An 18,887-nucleotide genomic window follows, 5' to 3' on the forward strand; every position below is an offset into this window, starting at 1 on the left:
GGGATGAATTAGTGGATGATTGCCAAAATTATGTTTGCCTTCAACTGGTTCTCAAACTATAAGAAAAAGCATGAAGAAGGATATATTTTTTTCTTCTCTGGTTGTGAGTTGAGTTTTAGCTAAGCAGTTCCATTGAGAATTGTATTTGCCATTGTTGTTTTCAGAGATGATCACATTGGTGTGAACTATGTAATTGTACGGAACAAGGATGTATTATTTATAAGTGTAAAGACCAAAAACAATTGTTTGCTATAATAATGCTTGCCATTGTTTAACTGCAACTGTAACATTCATCCATATCAGTAGGTGGCAGCAAATTATTATTTATTTAAAAAAAGAAAAATGTATGTGTTAGTAATCTATTCTAGATATTACAGGGAAATCTTAATTTGTTACTTTTGTGTGATGAAGCTGTTTAATAGTGCATAACTCTACAGCAAACAAGCCATATGTCATGAATACTGATGTGACTCACCTGTGCCTGCTCATTTGCGAGTTCTGATTGGTTCCCTGTCACTATTTGAACTCAGTCCTGTCAATCTCCTGTTGTCAGTCCGTCTGCGAATCTCTGTGTATACTAGGCAAGCTTTTTTCGACCCTGACTCCCACCTGTCCTGTTTTTGGTCTCGTTTGTCTCCGAGCTGTTTGGATCCTAACCCTTTTTGTTCCCGACTACGTCTACTCTCCAGTTCTGGCTTACCACTCGTTTCCGACCCCGACCAGGTCTTGCTCTCCCAGTCCCGGATACCGACCAATTTTTCGCCCTTGATTCCGCCATTGCTTGCTACGGAAGATCCACTTCCATGTTCAGGATCACAATCCGAGTACAAGAGCTATTTGCTTCCCGCGCCCAGCGAACACCGGATCGTGGGCACACACCTTCCTCTCTCTTTCAATAAAACTCGCGGTAAATGTCACGCAAGTGGGTCCTGTTTCCGTTCTGGTCCTGACACCATAAGGGTTAACTTTGAGACAGAATTTCTGGAGTCCCCCGATGTGCGTATTTTGCAACATATTTGCATTATTGAAGGGAGGAGCACTTCATGTTCTGTGGCCAATTGAAAACAAATATTTGTTTGGGAATACCTTAAAAGAAGATATGAATTGTTTTTTTTCCTGAACTCCAAAAAATACAATGCAGAAAAGATCATTTTTGTAGTTATATAATCAATCATTTGGTATAAGGGAGGAGGTTTGGACCCAAAAGCAGTGAAGAGGTGGGATTGAAAGTAGAGTGAGGGTTTAATAAAAAGAACTGGCACCTGCATGATAGTTCGACTAACTTTCAGAGGAGATGGATTGCCGATGAATCACTGGTGTACATTCCCTCCATAGCTCTGCCCGCCCAACCTGAAAACAAGCCAATAGCACACACACACATACACGCAGACTCAGAAACTGGGCCAGCCAAATTAATGCGGTGCATCGCAGGACCACCTCATAATTGTTCTGAATAATTCATGCAATTCCATCAGCTTCTGACTGTTTTGCAAAAACATGAATGAGCGAGTGAGTTGTCGGTCATTGTGTATCCTGCGACTGGGTGACAACCAGTTCAGGGTCTCCCCAGCCCACTGCCCGAAGACAGCTGGGATGGACCCCAGCACCCCCGCAACCCACTGAGGATAAGAGGTGGATAAATGGATAAATGGATTTGAATTACCGCTTTATAGGCGAAGGCAAGATGAGAGAAGGATACTAAAGAAAAGTAAAATGGCTCTTTACTATCCATAAATCTCTATGAGCGCTCTAAAAGTGGATTCAATATAAAGTGATTGCAGAGCAACCTGATAATGCTAGTGCTGTAATGTGTTTATTTGTTATGAGCAGTGTTGAGAATGAGAACCGTTATAAATTTTGGTTAGATAACAGTTATTTTTTTCAGTAACAGGGTAATCTATCTAATTATTTTATTGGTTGTTACAATGCTGTTACCTTTACTGAAGAGCAAAAGTGGTGCATTACTTAGAATAAGGGATCATTCACATTTCCAACTAAATGTGACTTGTGATCTCCTGTGACTTCTTCGCATCTCCTGTCTGAATGCCACGTGTCCCTCATGCGCAGAAGAGGACACGTGACGTCACAAGCAATGTGCCCAGTATTTGCGGAAGTACTCCTGGATGCTGACGGCAGAGTGAATCAAGCATTTTTGAAAGTTATTGAGCTATGAGAGATTTTTTTCAAATATGTCTTTAATATAAGAAAAAGTGATTTATAAGTATGACAGCTGTTTAAACAAATAACACTAATAAAACTGAACCTTTTTTTTAACAATTTCCAGTTTGAAAATCAGTTATCACAGTTCTAACCATCATACTGTTCAATGGATATACATGTGTGTTTTCACTGGTGTTTTTACTGTGAGGATTTGGCAGTTCTCACTCTTGCATTCCTTGTTTGACTCTTCAATGAAAAATCTAACAAGGTTTTTGAGGATCGTTTCAGTCAACAAGACTGTTGAGTTTAATCTGCCCGATGCAAGACTTGCTCCAACAGTTCCTTGTTCTTATGCTGTCTTAGGAGCTCTCATGCAATGAATTTGACAGTTCCTGATAGAGGTCAAGATTCAGCATTCTGACTGCCATGACATGGCCTTAATTCCCCATCAGGGAATCAGTTATTGAGTCCCAAAAGGGAGATAACCAGCCACACAGACTAAATGGTTGCTTATAGAGGTGTACAGTGGGACCTCGCTACTCCGCGCTTCGACGTTCGCGGATTCAGAGCTTCGCGGGCCTAAAAAAAAATAATAATGAAATAAAATGTATTTATATATATATATATATATATATATATATTTTTTTTAAATATAAGCATTTTTGAAAGGGCGTCGCTACTTCGTCGTTCCACGTTCGCGGGTTCAGAGCTTCGCAGGTCTAAAAAAATAAAAAATAATAATAATTAAATAAAATAATCAAAAAAAGAAAAAACATTTTTGAAGTGGCGTCGCTACTTCGCAGATTTTCACTTATCGCAGGTGGTTTTGGTCCCCATTAACCCAATAACCGAGGTTCCACTGTATTTGCATATTCTTCCTGGTGCATTTGTGTTGAGAATCGGACAGGTTAAACTACTAAAGGCCACTTTTGACAATTTGCCAGGAAACCAATTTTTTTAGGGCCCTTTTTCACTTGTCAATCTATCTTCAACAAGGTCTGAATCTTTTCTGTCAGATGAAAGACATTATCCAATTGATTGCTTATACAAAGTCCAATTATGAGCTCTTGTGTGAAGAATCCAGCAGTCCCTGGTGGGTAAGTAGGAAGGATTCACTACTCTCACTCCTACATCCTGTGCTCAGTTCACAGTCAGGTTATATTTACGAGTGTTGTCCATGGTGCTAATATGGTGAGGATTTGACAGTTTTTAATGCCTCAGTCTAGTTTGGACTCGTTTTTCGAGATGAATGAGTCAACATTCTCAGTCTTTTCAACAGTCATTCTGTCTAACAATGTTTACAATTATTTTCTGATTTGTGCAAGAGATTTTCCAACAGTTGCTCACTAGCTTTGACACTCACGTAATCAAAAGTTGAAATATGCAAGACATATAATTATTCTCTGAGTTTGTTTTTTGGCAACCTAATTACAAAAAAAAAAAAGACAAAAGGTTATTGATTTAAGGAGACTCGTTCTCTAATTTTAAGCACATTTGATTGATGGACGGAGGGAGGGACTGACCTACCCACGGACCAACTGATTGATTGATATTTTGTTTTCTCGGTTCATCCAAATTCAAGGTTACAATGGATTTAAAATCAACAACATCATGAAACAATTGAGAAAACGGAAAAAAAAGCCTGATGGGAAATATACAGAGCTTGTCTTGGTCTCGTTCCCTTGATAGTCCCAAGGAATAATTAATTCAGGAAACAAAATTCTAATAAAATAGTATTACATGTGGAAAAGTGTGAAAATGGTCCTTCTCGTTTGAGATACCGAAGTATTTAACCATAAACTCGTTGTATTTAAATGATTATATTTTTACTTTAGATGCAACTGAAGGGTGCCTTTTCATTGAAATTCCTGTTATTTTACGTAAAAGTACTTCATTAAAAGGATTTTTTAAAATAAACTTCATTTGATACATGTGTACGCTGTAGCCTAATAATGTTTAAATTGCTTGATATGCTTTGACGTAATTTCCTTTTTTTTTTTTCACAAATTGAGCACCAAATGTCTCAAAGGTAACAGATGCCCATCCCCCAACTGTCATTCACGTCAAGTGGTCAGGGCTGAACCAATTCACCATCAATTTAGTATCACATATTTCATCAATTTTGCACAATACAGAAAATTGTGCATCAGTTCGCCAGTACTTTCAAAGTTATGAATAATGTGGGTTATTTGAAAGACACAAGCCGCCAACTAATTATTTTATGAATAGTAATACTGTTCAGTGAATCCTAGCCCCCACCCACCCATCCATTTATTTTGTTTTGATCACGCATTAATTGAGATCACCTTTTTGTGACCTTAACGATGAGTTTTGTGAAGGGTGTCTGAGAAAAAAAGGAGAGTGATGACAGTTAAAACAAAGCAGGAAATAACAGAAATATACGATTATCGTGTGTGTGAGTGACCACTAAAAGGACCAAAATCGCGGAGCAGCGAGTGGCGATCTCAAAGCCGAGCAGCCCTTTGCTGCAAAAATTTCTGAGGGAAGTTATATCCCTGTTGCAAAAACAGCAAAGAGGAGGACGAACCAGAGAAGCTGGCGCCTACAACAGAGATTACAGACAATACAATTTCCGTTGGATATATTTGTTTTCAACATACTTGTAGAAAGTGATAGTGTATTGAATCCAGATAAAAGGGCCATTGAAAGTGATGAATTAAATGTGAAAACAGGCAGAAAAATGGATGTACTGTAAAATATATTGTATGTTCATGTTCTATTAAAGTTACTGTAACTTCAGTTTTAAGTGTACAGTAAGAGCTTACGTATCATCAAAAGTTGTCTGCTGTAAATCCTACGGCTCCATGCTTCGACTCCCTAACAGCAATTTTTCTCATAATGAACTCATTTGATTTCATTTATTTCATCTTATTTATATTATAACTGTATTTTTATGTTTAATTATTACTTGAATCCTTCAGTGATCAGGAAGATGTGTTTTTCTAGGTATTCACAGTTCACTTTGATCCTTTTGGGTGGTCAGGAATGGGCCTTTTAGTTTTCAATTATTTCATATCGGGGGAAATTGTATGTAGAGGTACCAATGTATGTCTTTGTTTTCTAAAAGTTTATCGTGCAAACAAACCAATCACTATTAAACAGTTATTCAATGCAATTTGTCATATTAATACCAAACAACATACTTCCTTCCTTTTTTAAGTCATTAATCTTTCCTCCTTTATTGGCTCTTTGTTTTTGTTTCCCACACATTTGTCTCACTTTTAAGGCAAATGACAGTTCCAAACTTTCATTCCAGACTTCTCTTTCCACTCAAATGGGTTTTAAGAAGAAAAGTTATGGTGCAGCTCTGGTTTTGCTTCCAAATGGCTAAAGCACTTCTGGAGGGCTGCTGTCAAGCGCGTGCGGTGAAGATTTATTGTGCACATCCCACCCTGACCTTAAGCTTGGTCAGAAAAAAAAAGGATAAGAAGAGTTGAATAGAAAGCTGTTGAATATGGTGTAGGAGTAAGAGAGGTGCATGTGTTGTCAGTCTTTAGGTAATCCAGAGCGGGCGTGTGATGGATGCCGCATGTCAGAAGGAGAGCTTGCACAATTTTCATCACAACGCTGTCTCATTCCATCACTCTGCTTAAAAGCTGCACTTTGTGCATTAAAACTGTGAAAAACTCAATTAAAATAAATCATTTTAGAGCTAACCAGCACTTTGCGAAAATCGTATATATTCAATAAAACACATAATACCTAATATGTGTAGACCAACAAGTAAAATCCGTGAATTCTTCATTTTTCTTGGCCTGTGCAATCTTAGCTGAGACACTCCATACGCAATTTGTCTTGTCTTCAAACCATTCAAAAATATATTTTTCAATTTCTGGGTAATGTCTAAGACATTTTATTTTTATTGCAAAAATAAGTTTACAAATAAAAAGACCAAAAGTCAGCATGTTCTTACTGTAAATGATACGCTAACGTTTGCTCCATTCATTTAGTTGTTCCTCTATAAGCAATATTGTTTTTTAAAGTGCTATTAACGTGAACTATATATAATGTATCATATTTAGTTTGTTATGTATTTTATTAGCATATTTGTTATTGGACTAATCCAAAAGTAATTAAGAGTAATCAAGTTACTTTAATATTATTGTATTCAGATTATGTTTTTGATTATATTTTTCAATAGTTAATTAGTAACTGTATCAGATTACATTTTTAAAGTATTCCTCCTACCCAGGTGATCAATGATCTGCTCTTGAAAAGTAGCAGAGTAACGTACCATATTGTAATGGCAGTTGAGTTACAAAATTGTATTAAAAACGTGTTACAGCACTTGTTACCATAAAAAGTTATTGCGTTCCAGGTATGCATTCCTAGCACGTTTACACTGGCCATTAATTAACTTTAATGCCACTTGAACCAGGCACAGAATGATTAGGACTTAGAAAAGTGATGGCCGATTTGAAAAATGAAAAATGTGAGAAGAAAATACACGGTGTAGAATCACAAACTACATCAATATACCAAGTAGTGACTGTGAGGGTATCGCATCAGTTTATGTTGTTTGCTATAAATCACTGATTTGTTTACTACTCTGATGTTCTGCAGTCTAATTATGGCAATTAGTCATCAATTAGACAGCCAAGCTATGATGAGCATTCGTTCTGGCGTCTGAGATCCCAAATTAAGAACCAATAGCAGAGTAAGCCAAGGACTGGAAAATCGGAGGTATTTTGTATATTTTCCCATAGACTACATAGACACAGGCTATTGTTTGAGCATACAGTGAATATAAATTGAGCTTCAAATTTCATGTTTTTGTGGGTCCGTTCAAACTTTCCTTTCGGAATCTGCCTTTTTATCTTAAATAGAGAATCCAAAGTATGTCAATACAATGATAGATTGCAAGGCTCAAGATGGTGACGTCATTTTTATCAATATCGAAAATGAAATAAACACATTGTTTACAAAAGCTAATAGAATAATGCTGCACTCTGATTAATGTGCTTTTTCTTGCAATTATGTTTAATATACTTTTTTTAATGCTAACAAAGTGCATATCATATTTAAAATCCGAAGTTTGAATTTACTAAATTACCTTGTAAAGCTAACGACTAGTTTGAATGGTTTAGCTTTGCAAACGATGTACTACGGAAGAAAAGCAGTTTTACTACGAATAAAGTTACATAATTCTTTCTTCCTAAACGCAAACAAACTACTTCTACCAGTCCAGTAAAAATAAGGCAAGAGTGTCTGTAACTCCCATTTATAAGGAAGCATGGAGCTAATAACGTGGCTGGCGTTAGCAATCGAAAAACAATGCTAAAAACATGCATTGAATAAAACAACGTTGTGTAATACTTTTTTCCAAACACAAGCACATAATACGCTTAGCAGTGTGGCGACTCAATACTTTGAGCGAATACCTCAAATTTTTTTGTGGTAGTATCTTAAAATTGCAAACGAATCATGAACTTCACACATTTTTTTTTTCAACGTTCAAAACACATAGTGAGTATTTGTCGCGTTGGCTACCCGTAGCAGCGAGACCACAGATTGAAGATGGCAGCGACTGCTAGCTCTGGATTCCACAAATTTCTCCACCTATGAATATTAATGAAAATTAACATTGTTATGATAGTTTAAGTATTTTTGCTTAGTTTTCAATTTAATTTTGTTTTTTTACTGAATGAAAGTTTTTTTTTATATACATACCACTAGGAAGCACTTAATGTTATATACTGTCCCTTGAAGTACAAATATACACAAAAAATATAAGTTAACTCACCGGTTGCCTGTGTGGAGAGCATGACATTTTGTTTCACTCGGCAGTTTTCAAATTTGGCCACAAATATAGCTCTTTGGTTTGTTTCTTAAAGATTGAGTTTTATGAAGAATCCCGAAAATGGCCACAAAGAAAAAAAAATCATAACTTTGCGCATGTGCCATTGCAATTTGGAGTTGAGCAGGAATATTTTACTGTTGAGTCCTGTCACGGCTTTGAGCAGCTATATAATTGCTACACTAATTAGTTACATTTACGTGTGACTAATTCATAGTCACCTTCAAGTATATCTCTCTTACACAAACACGCACAGAGGAAAGGCCAGAAAACAGCTGCCGCGCTATCATTTTCATGTAATTATATTTTGTTGTCATAATTGTACGCTTGCACTCTCACAATTTTGGATTCTTACACTAATTGACCTGATAATGATTTGCATGTTGAAACTGCAGACAGCGAAGGCAATTTGTGCATGTTTGTTTTATTTTTTTCAAGACTGTGAAAGGAAATTACTGGCGGCGGGTGATAAATCAAAGTTGCTCATGTTAGCGAAAACATCTTTTTTTAATGTCCGTTCTACCATTGCAGTAACTTTGTCTCTCTTCTCCATATACAACACAATTTGCCACTAGGAGAAGTCACGTTGTTTCTACTGCCCATCAATCTTTGTCAATAAAACTCCAACTCAACTATCTTTTGAAATGATCCCTGAAAATAATTTGCATATGGCTTACCACACCCATTAAAATTAAGTACAACTTAAAAAAAAAAAAAATCTGCATTTTTATACAGCGCTTTTCAAGTCAAGACTTCCCAAAGCGCTTTACAGTGTGCTTCACATTTCCCAATAGCGGCCGTGCAACCATGTAAGGCGCTAACCTGCTTATTGGGGGCATTAGGGGTTCAGTGTCTTACCCAAGGACACTTCGACATGTAACACGGATGAGCCGGGAATCGAACCTGAGATCTCTTGATCCCAAGACGAGCTCTCTACCTCCTGAGCCACTGCCGGAGGCTTTCATCTTGCCTTTGTTGAAACAGTAGAAGTACACTTCATACGCACTTCTATTATGTTTTTCTCGTGGAGGGCAGTGTTCACCTAGGCCAGGCATGTCCAAAGACCAGCCCGGAGGCCAATTACGGCCTGTAATCAAATTTCTACTGGCCCGCAGACTCTGTTATAACATGTATAATACATGACACGTCAGTAATGTTGACCACAGTATAAAAAAAGAATGTACCAAAGGAAATTCACCATTACTCCAGATTAGCGACTAGGCCTAGCTAAAGATGTAGTTAGGTTTGGCATTAGAAACAGTAATATAGACGCTTTAAATGAAAAAGGGACGTTGACTGTGAGGGCCGCCGCTTCCAGGACAATTAGAAATTAGATTATTGTTTTTCACTGAAATCGGAAACAACTGCGTCTGCCTAATTTGCCTAGAGACTCTGACTGTTTTTAAAGAAAAAAAAATCAAGAGGCACTGTCAAACAAAACATGCTGAATAAAAAAAGCTAACTGGAAACGCACGCTGTGAAAAAGTTAAGCAACCGGAAACTGTTGCAACCGCACAACAGCGCTTTTTTTTGCGAGTGAAATGAAAATGCTACAAAAGCGAGCTATGAAGCTGATTGCCAAGCACTGCCAGCCTTTCACTGAGGATGATTTTATCTGAGACTGTTCAAATAATGCCAGGCTGAATAGTTGGCCCTCACACATTTTCAGCTTACTAAATCTGGCCTGCTTACTGAAAGGTTTTGACACCCCTGACCTAGGCCTTTCAGCTCCATTCTGAATAAGTGATGTGTCATTTGTGAATAAACTCTGGTAGTGAAATTTCCCACTGTAATTGCAATAATACGAAAAGCTAACTGGAAACGCACGCTGTGAAAAAGTTAAGCAACTGGAAGCTGTTGTAACGGCACAACAGCGCTTTTTTTGCGGGTGAAATGAAAATGCTAAAAAGCGAGCTATGAAGCTGATTGCCAAGCACTGACAGCATTTCATGGAGGGTGATTTTATCTGAGACTGTTCAAATAATGCCAGGCTGAATAGTTGGCCCTCACACATTTTCAGCTTACTAAATCTGGCCTGCGCACTGAAAAGTGGATGCCCGACACATAAACCCTGTCTCTTGTAACGGAATGTAATTTGAACAAGACTGTATAAAATGAGACAAATGAGAAAAATAATGGGTGGATGATCATTTTTAAAAAGTCAGTGAGATAGAAACTCGGCCTGACCTGAACATAATGATTGACATTGGATCAGGTCGGGCTTGGGCTTAAAATCTTACCTCTAGGCTGGTGGACAAAATCTTTTTCTTTCTTGCGAAAAAACTTGCCGCTTTGGAGTTGTCCGACCTTTCGCCATTCAAGCAACAAAATATTGTATTTCCTTGTGCTTATTGGTATCTCCAAGTTTAACAGCTGTTTGCGCGATTGCGTTGGTGGATTAACGCCCCCTAGCCAACCATAGTTTATGGTACAGGTCTTATGTATGATATTCATAGATGAATTGTACGACAAAGTACGAGAAATAAAAACTAATTGGATATTGTAGTGGGTTGTTAGAGCACATTTTAAACAACATGAATTGCATGCCTTTTTTAATGTTAGCCCTCATAAAGGCAAAGACAATTTTAAGCAAAAAACATGCGGAAAAGATGAGTGTTAAAAAAAAACGCATTGGAAAGACCTGAATGTTTCAAACCAGCTTCCTAATATCTCTTCATTTACTTGTTGTGGTCTCTGGACAGTTACACACTACGGTACACTTGAACACAAATAAGCCCTCAAAATAACTGTATTTGCTTGAAAATATTAGAAAGACATTTGTACATCATATGTCGTTCATTTTTTCTCGTTTTTTAAAATACAATTGTTTTCTATTTTTATAAGTCCTTTATGAATACGGTATTGTAAAAATGCACTGTAATTCTCACACTAGCTGGTCAATCGAGCAAAACAAACATAGTGTATTTACTGAGGAATTGTCATTACCTTTAGCTCCAAAGATTTTGTCAGTTAATTGCCTCATTTACAATTTGCTACAATATCTTAACACGATGCTATGGTTCAAATCTATGGAAGTGTTGTTCAACCAGTGTGCCGGGAAACACACATGTGCCATGGGACCTTGTTTCGTATGCTGCAAGCATTTTCCAGGTTTTAAATTGGCAAAAAAAAGCTTATCATTGTTCAGTATCTTTGCTTTTTTCCATTGATCAACTAAGTGACTATAACATTCATCCATATCAGTTGATAGTATGTAAAAAGAAGAAAAAATCACCTGCTGCTAATTATCTGCTTATGAGGTGATACAGGGAAATATGTTAATTGACTAATTTTGTTTTAGCCTGCACAACAAAAACACAACAAAATGAATAAAATAAAGTAAAAATCTTTGCACATAATTCTGCTGATTTTTTTTTTCTTACAAGTAGAATGGTCCGGGAGAGCGGGGTTGATAGAAGATAGGATTCAGCTGCTAGGAGAAGTCAATGGTTGACACGAAACCTAGTTAAAGACACTCACGGAAGCCTAAAGTACAACTGTGTTAGGTTTCACAAAAATTGGTTGAGCTGTTTTGGAGTATATAGGTCACATATAAACACACACATACAGAGTGACAGCCCAGAAACCTGACTGATCTAGAGAAAATCTGTGTGGGAGAGTGGGCCTAGATCCCTCCTGCAGTGTGTGCAAACCTGGTGAACAATTGCAGGAAATGTTTGACCTCTGTAATAGAAATTAAAGGCTACTGTACCAAATATTAACATCCATATTCTAAGGTGTTCAAATACTAATTTTCCAGCTATGTCACACAAATAAATCGTTAAATAATCATGCATTGTGATTTTCTAGATTTTTCTTTTTAGTTTATCTCTCTCACAGTGGACATGCACCTATGATGAAAATGTCAGAACCCTCCATGATTTCTAAGTGGGAGAACTAGAAAAATAGCAGGGTATTCAAATACTCATTTTATTTAATATATATATATATATATATATATATATATATATATATATATATATAATTTTTTTTTTTTTTTTTTTAAATTCGGATTGTCCCAGGACTTTACTTTGTTACCCTTTTCGGAAGATTCTATCCATGTTCACTGTATAGGAATATGTCCTAAGTTTTGAAAAAGTTATTTTTCTGATCATTTTTTTACCGGTTGGCCCAGTACCCTGATCCATCCATGCCTTATCTTGGGCCAAAACCTTTTGGTCTCTCAGCACCTTATTTATCTTACTCTTCTATCGGCCCTCTCCATCACCCCTCGTAGATGAGTAGGACGGGTGCATATCGACTTTGAACTCCAAAGGATACGAAGCAACCGCTCCTGCAGTCACTTTCTAATAGAGAGACAAGCATTGAGGAAAGGCGAGCAGATAAACGAAAAAAGAGTGAGATGGAGGTGGGCAGATAGCAATTCTGTTTTCTCCTCACCGTCAAGTGCCCCAAAAGATGATGAAAAATCTTTGATGTGCCATCTTTTGTTCTCTCCCTTTTTCCGTTCGCTGTTTGGTTCGTCCTCCAGTTGTTATCGGTCCTCTCTTTCCTTTGCTTGCAGGATTATGTATTTCCTTCACTCCTTCTATCAGTCAATTTGCATCATGTGCAGACTCCGAGAAGTAATCAGGGAATACATAAGTTTTGCCTCTCAGAAGAAGTATGAGATGCGCACAAACTTCGGCTTTGAATTTTTTTTAGCTGACGAGTAATGAAGCTCTGTTCTTGTTCGTGGCTTGTGCATCATTAGAACAAAAGCATACTTTTGGAATCGGCTTTTGTGATTTGCTGACATGCACAAAGATATTCCCTTACAAGGTGGTCCAATGTTTTATAAGATAGATATGGCTTTCAGTTACACAAGTTATTTGGAAAACTTGTTTCTGCTAAAAACTAAAAATAGCTTATTTCTAAGTGAGAACCTAACTTGCTCGGTCTCATTTCACGGCTTTTTTCTCTTTGATTGACTTCAGACAGGCTGGGTGACACCAGGATTGTTGGTATCGATCCGATCCCAGAAATTACAGGCTAGTGTCGATCATTTTTAACCCAATACCAGTACAGTTTTCATTATCGTTGTTGTCTCATCCCTTTCCCCTTTAAATTATCTTATAATTACGTTGAAAAAACAGCACAAAGATTTTGGGCACTTAAAGTGTTGTTTTTCTAGTAAAGGATTATAATGAAAATTTTAACAGTATTAATTATATATATATATATATATATATATATATATATATATATATATCCATATAGATCATGATAGTCAAACCAAAGAGTTTATGATAAGACCTAAACTTCATCTGAGTAAGCTAACTCAGTGCTAACTCGATTTTACCATAAGTTTGAATAAGGTGCTGAGAAACTTCTGAATACAGCCAGATTGTCCTGTGAACAACTGTAGTTTATTTTTACTTAAAATGTAAAAAAACAATTATTATCCTAATTCAATTACTTCATTATCCTGGCGTGACTGCTCAAATCCAGACAATGGCACATTCCCTTGTGACAGATTAATTACTACCCAGCTCTACAGTCACAAGCCGGATGCACCAATGTACCAGGGGACCAGTGGGAAGGCTTATCGTAGGCATGCAAATTTTGACCTTGCACTGAACCGCCAAATTGAAAAATAAAACTCTGCCTGTAATTGATCCTGATCCCATCCTGAACCTCCATTCTTTCTCTAAACTGACCGCATATATTGACATTCTGAGTCAGTAGGGAAAAATCCCACTAAACTGGATATTCCTCACATCACCAAAAGCTGCTCAATTGATTAATACTCACACGTGTCCAGTCTGATTGACAATTTGATCCTAAATTAAGACAATATGCAACCATGTACTATAGAAAGAGAAAAAAATGTTGTATGGACCTAAAATTAACAAGGCAAATGATAATCGTTTGTGTTAGTTGGGAATCAGACAGACACTCCTCAAAGTTGAAGTAGAGGGATTTGCGAAAAATATTATTGAGTTCAACTAGTGTACCTAGTCGGCTATTGATTAATACTTATTTGGAAATTATTAGTTAAAAAAAGCAAAACCCATCTACTTGTAACTGTTTTTGTGGGTGGAATGGATGCTGGTTCACTATTTAGACTATTATACCACACTGTTGTCTGCTATTTTGACAATTGTGCCCTGTTTACATCATTGTCACAATTGGCGAATAATGAGCTATTTTTTAATTTACATACTCTTTCGAAAAAAAAAAATAATTTTTGTAACTTAATCAAACTTTGATCAAATAAAAGGCTCAGGGGCGGGCTCTCGCCTGTTTAGAATACATTGATGTCTTGTTTTTGTACTTTAAATGTCTACTGAAATATAAACGTATCAATAATTACAAAAAAGGGGAGCCAATACTACATTATTATAATTTTGTTTTACATTTTATTGGACAGTGTCCCTTTTTAATGATAGCATGTGCCTTGGGTCACAAAAGGTGGAGAAACATTATGCAACTATTTGACCATTTATGAAATGTTGTTGGTCTACACTTAAGAAGTGTTATGAATGAGAAGTAGGGTCTTAGCTACACTTAAGTTTCTGATTCTGAATATTTCTTGTGTACAAGTTTGTAGGGTTTCCTTTTTTTCTGCTGGAAAAATAGAAAAGGCATTTGTTGTACCTAATGGAAAGCCAAATACATGAAATGAAATCTGCTTAGCTTGCACAAGCGCAGACTAAGGTCACCCAATGGTCAAGTGCTACGTGTCGGACCCTCACTAAAGCTGAGGAGGAAGTGAAGTACAGCTCAATAAGCATTGGCATCAGTGTGGCTAAACAGAAAGGGAAATTATGCAAAACATAAACAACAGGCACGAGGATGCTTGTGCAATCAATTACATGGTGAAAAAATGGTCAAGTACGTCGATAAGTGGAGCAGTCAAGCTTTCTGTAGAAGGTCAAACGCTAATGTATTGCAATCAGCTTTATCTTTTCATCACATTACAAGTGTGGGCCCTTTTACTCTTCTTTTTGTGGAGGAACCTTAAGCCTCCATTTAGCTTGGGATCTATGATGTTTTATCCATCAGCAGTTTGACTTTAACCACAAATGCTTCAATCAACTAGATTTGACTTTCTGAACCCGATATTCATTATTTCTGATTAACATTACCAAAACTGAAAACAAAATTAATATGTCAATCCCAGAACGACATATCAGCCAAGTTAGTCAACGAATAGACTACCTTTTCACTTCTCAGTTTCTTCAAAGCAACTCTCTCACCCAGCACCAGATGTGTTTTAGACGTTAGATTTTGGGCTGGATCTGTCTGGTGCAATTTAGCAGCCAAAGGTCGTCTTCTCAATGTTTTGAAAACTACTTTTTTTCAACAATTAAGGTGCTGTACGGAAATTGAAACTGTGTAACGCTCTGCTGGTTTAAAGTCAAGTCATGTCTTTTGTATAGCCCTTAATTTACATTAAATCTCAAAGGGATGTACTGACTACAAACAATTGCAGACTACAGACTAGTATTGCATGAGGGCAAGAAAAACCCAATAGAGGCAATGGATGTTGCAAGGACATCCACAAACAATACACAGACGTTGCTAACATAAAATAGGTCATTCATAAGATATAGAATATAAGTGTGTTCAGGCCTCGATTTTAACGGTTGCATTGAGGTTGCTGATTGATTATCAGGGGAAGGAGCATTTCAGAATACCGGATGGAGAACACTCTCGAACCTGCTGATCTCTTCTTGGCTTTTGGGATCACTAGATAGCATTTTCCGAGTGAAGGCTCCAAGCAGGAACAGAGGGGAAAATTAAATCTGAAAGATATGAGCGAGCAAGTCCATGCATAATTTTGTATAATACCAGCAGACAAACATTTTTCGCTGAATGGGTTTTTCATCGGGGGATAGATTGCTTTCTCTTTTTCTTACTCTATCTTCTCTTTTCTCTGTTTCCTAGATCTGTGACAAGGAATGGCATTACTACGTCATCAACGTGGAGTTTCCTGCAGTGACGCTCTACGTGGATGGAGTGACGTATGATCCCTACCTGGTGACAGACGATTGGCCAATACACCCTTCCCAGATCGACATGCAGCTTACAGTTGGTGCTTGCTGGCAAGGTAATCAAAGTTGCTTCTTCAATGTATTAATTCTGTGCTTCCATGTATGATACATTGTATTTTTTCACAAGGCTTTTTAAAGTCAGATGGCATCTCACTAGCATTGCTCAGCAGGGATGTGAGCCATGCATCTGACAAATGTCAGGTCATGGGTATTTTAAAGTGAGTTTGGTTTTGTCAACCTGGTTTCCTTTTTAAGATTGTAAGGTGAGAGTCTTGGACCAGAATCAGCTGGGCTAGGTTTTTGAAAAACAATAATTAGGGTAGGAGAAACAATAAAAGTTAACACATACTACTTATCTACATATACCAAATATACCACATGCATTCTGTGACACATTTTTGTATTAAATGTACTGTACATGTTGTTTCTTAAATGGAGGTCACCACTGACAGCAAGATGTGTGCACCTGAGACCTGCAAAGTCCTGGATAAAACCAAATACAAAAGATGGAATAAGTAATTTATTGGTGGAAATAAACCAAGAAATTTCACATTATTGCTTCACGTAAGGATCATGATTCTCATATTCACGATTTATTTAAAAAAAAAATGTTTGAACATAAAACAACAGTGACCAAAGCCGCTTTCCACAAGCTAATTTCCACTGTATCAACTTTGTTACTTTATCTCACTGTGCAGTCATTTTTTTGTCATTTCTGTAAAGGTTCATGTGTTCCGAGTTAAGGCCGCAACGTCGCGTTTACTTTTCAGAGGAGGGGGTAATAGCAGTAGTTTTTAAATAGTGGGGTGCGGGGCTCTATCAAGGGGGGCACATGTGACTGTGGGATTTAAAAATATATATTTTTTTTATTATTTATTTATTTTTTTGTCCAAGAATAAAGTGCAATCGTGCACCTACTAACAGTCAGGGGCAGTGGCACATTCATTGGCAGAGTGAGCTCTCGTGAGGAAGTTTTGTTTGCATTGAGCATTAGCGTGTGAAGTTTTGACACAAAGTTTAGCAGACCTTTAGGTTAAAGATAAAAAGTCAAGTCAAGTCATGTTTATTTGTATAGCCCTTAATCACAAAGAGTCTCAAAGGGCTGCACAGACCACAGATTATTGCAAACCACAGTCTAATACACCATCCTCTGATCTAAAACCTACATAAGGGAAAGGAAAAACTCAAATATCTCAACATGAGGAAAAAATATTTAGGAGGGATCAGAGGACATGTGGATACAAACGGGGATAAAAAGACAAACAAAAGTATTCTGAAAGCCAAGATGAGTAAAAATGACTAAACGTGACTATGGATGAGGAAAATATTAGTGTCGTACTTTATCTGACAATGCAGTGGGAATAACAAAGCCAAATACATGTGACCGTCATTTAAAGACATTACGCCCCAATCACGTTGAGTCGTTTGAGTTTTTTTAAGGGTTTTTTTAGCACACAAACATGTTTAAAATAAGTCAACTGTACAATGTCCACTGTACAATGAAACTAGGCATGAAATAGGCCGATGATGATTTACGCTAGGACGATGAACAGAGTAAGTGGTAACTAAAAAAGTGGGCAATTGAGAGGACAAAACAGTGCATAGAAACCCAACCTGATGAACCTTTTGACTTTTGCTGTGTTTGGCATTGTGCCTAAAAAATGCTATTCCACAGCCTGTTCATTATGCAAATATGGTCATTCATAAGCTAATGGTGAGAAGCCAAGGTTAAAATATCCACATTTGGGGAACAACAGTCCTTTGAAATGTTTCATTTGCCAGTGACGCAAGATAGGACTTTGATCACCTTTGTGAACAATGGCAAAAGTTTTCTCCTTTTTGTTGGCAAGGCAAGAGCATCAGATGGGTAATGGAGCCATAGCGCTTGTGTGATTTGTTTTCCGTTGACCAGGGGTGACCAACCAGTTGGAGGCAGCTAATCGCAATGTTTATTATGTTGCTGCAAAGTGCGGTATCATACACATGAGCACACACAAACTGCCCCCATGCCATCCCCATCACTTTTTCATGCTCTCATAACCCACCAACTAGACCTCTTTTCTGCCAGATGAACTATAAGTGTTGCAAATCAGCATGATGCTGACAGAAATGGCCTCCCACCGGACAAGGCGAATATGTTACAGTGGCTTCATTTCTCTTCTTTTGTCGCCCTCTTCACAGTTCGACTGTCAAGTCAGTTGTTGACACTTGAGACAATTCATTCACGTTTGTCTGGACAATTTATATCATTTTAGTTTTCCGTTTCTGGTGATGTTTGGTGAGGGGTTCTAAAATCGTTTTATGGAAATTGATCCATCTTAGGTGGTCAAGTGCTTAACCATTTTGCCCATTCCACAATATTTCACATTTGCAATCTACTTTTCATGGTGATGTGCTGGCCTCATGTTGTATAAAGCAGTTTGCCAGGGTGCTTGAAATCATTGGTTGCCTTTTTGCAGTGTCCAAAACTTTTCATCGTTTCGTAAAGGTAACAGATTCGGGCAGGCTTTCCTTTAACAGCTTTTCTGTACGATAGGTGAGTGGATCAATCCAAATCTCGATATTATCCTTACTAAGCAAGTACTGTAATTGGGGAGATTCTATTATCCTTGGATCGATACTTCACTTCTTCACTAACTTTCTCAAAATCCTGCTAATCTATTGTCACTATGACAACAGAGCCAAAAGAGTTTTTTTGCTTGAGGCAGAGACCCAATGCCCACTAATGAGAGCCAAATGACACTGTATTTGGGGCACTAACTTTATTTAAGAAATATTGATTAATATAAGTTATATTATTTGTCTCGTTGACATTTTTATCAGTATTTGTACTTTCGCTTTATAGCTGATTTTTTTTGTTTGATTCTCTTGACTATTGTTTGCTTGTTTGTTTGAATGCTCGTAACTTG

At 37.3% G+C, this 18,887-nt stretch overlaps 1 protein-coding gene across 1 annotated transcript in view; it reads left to right on the plus strand.

Moving 5' to 3' along the window:
• LOC148358475 (calsyntenin-2-like) overlaps positions 1-18,887 on the plus strand; it is a 330,974-nt gene that overhangs the window by 260,660 nt on the left and 51,427 nt on the right. Inside the window, exon 9 of the mRNA XM_088345299.1 lies at positions 15,872-16,034. Within this exon, the coding sequence (XP_088201425.1) occupies positions 15,872-16,034 (163 nt within the window). The remainder of the gene's footprint in view (positions 1-15,871; positions 16,035-18,887) is intronic.

The sequence above is a fragment of the Urocampus carinirostris genome, chromosome 10 (genome assembly GCF_059441175.1).
Source record: "Urocampus carinirostris isolate Australia breed hairy pipefish chromosome 10, RoL_Ucar_1.0, whole genome shotgun sequence".
Taxonomy (NCBI): Eukaryota; Metazoa; Chordata; class Actinopteri; order Syngnathiformes; family Syngnathidae; genus Urocampus; species Urocampus carinirostris.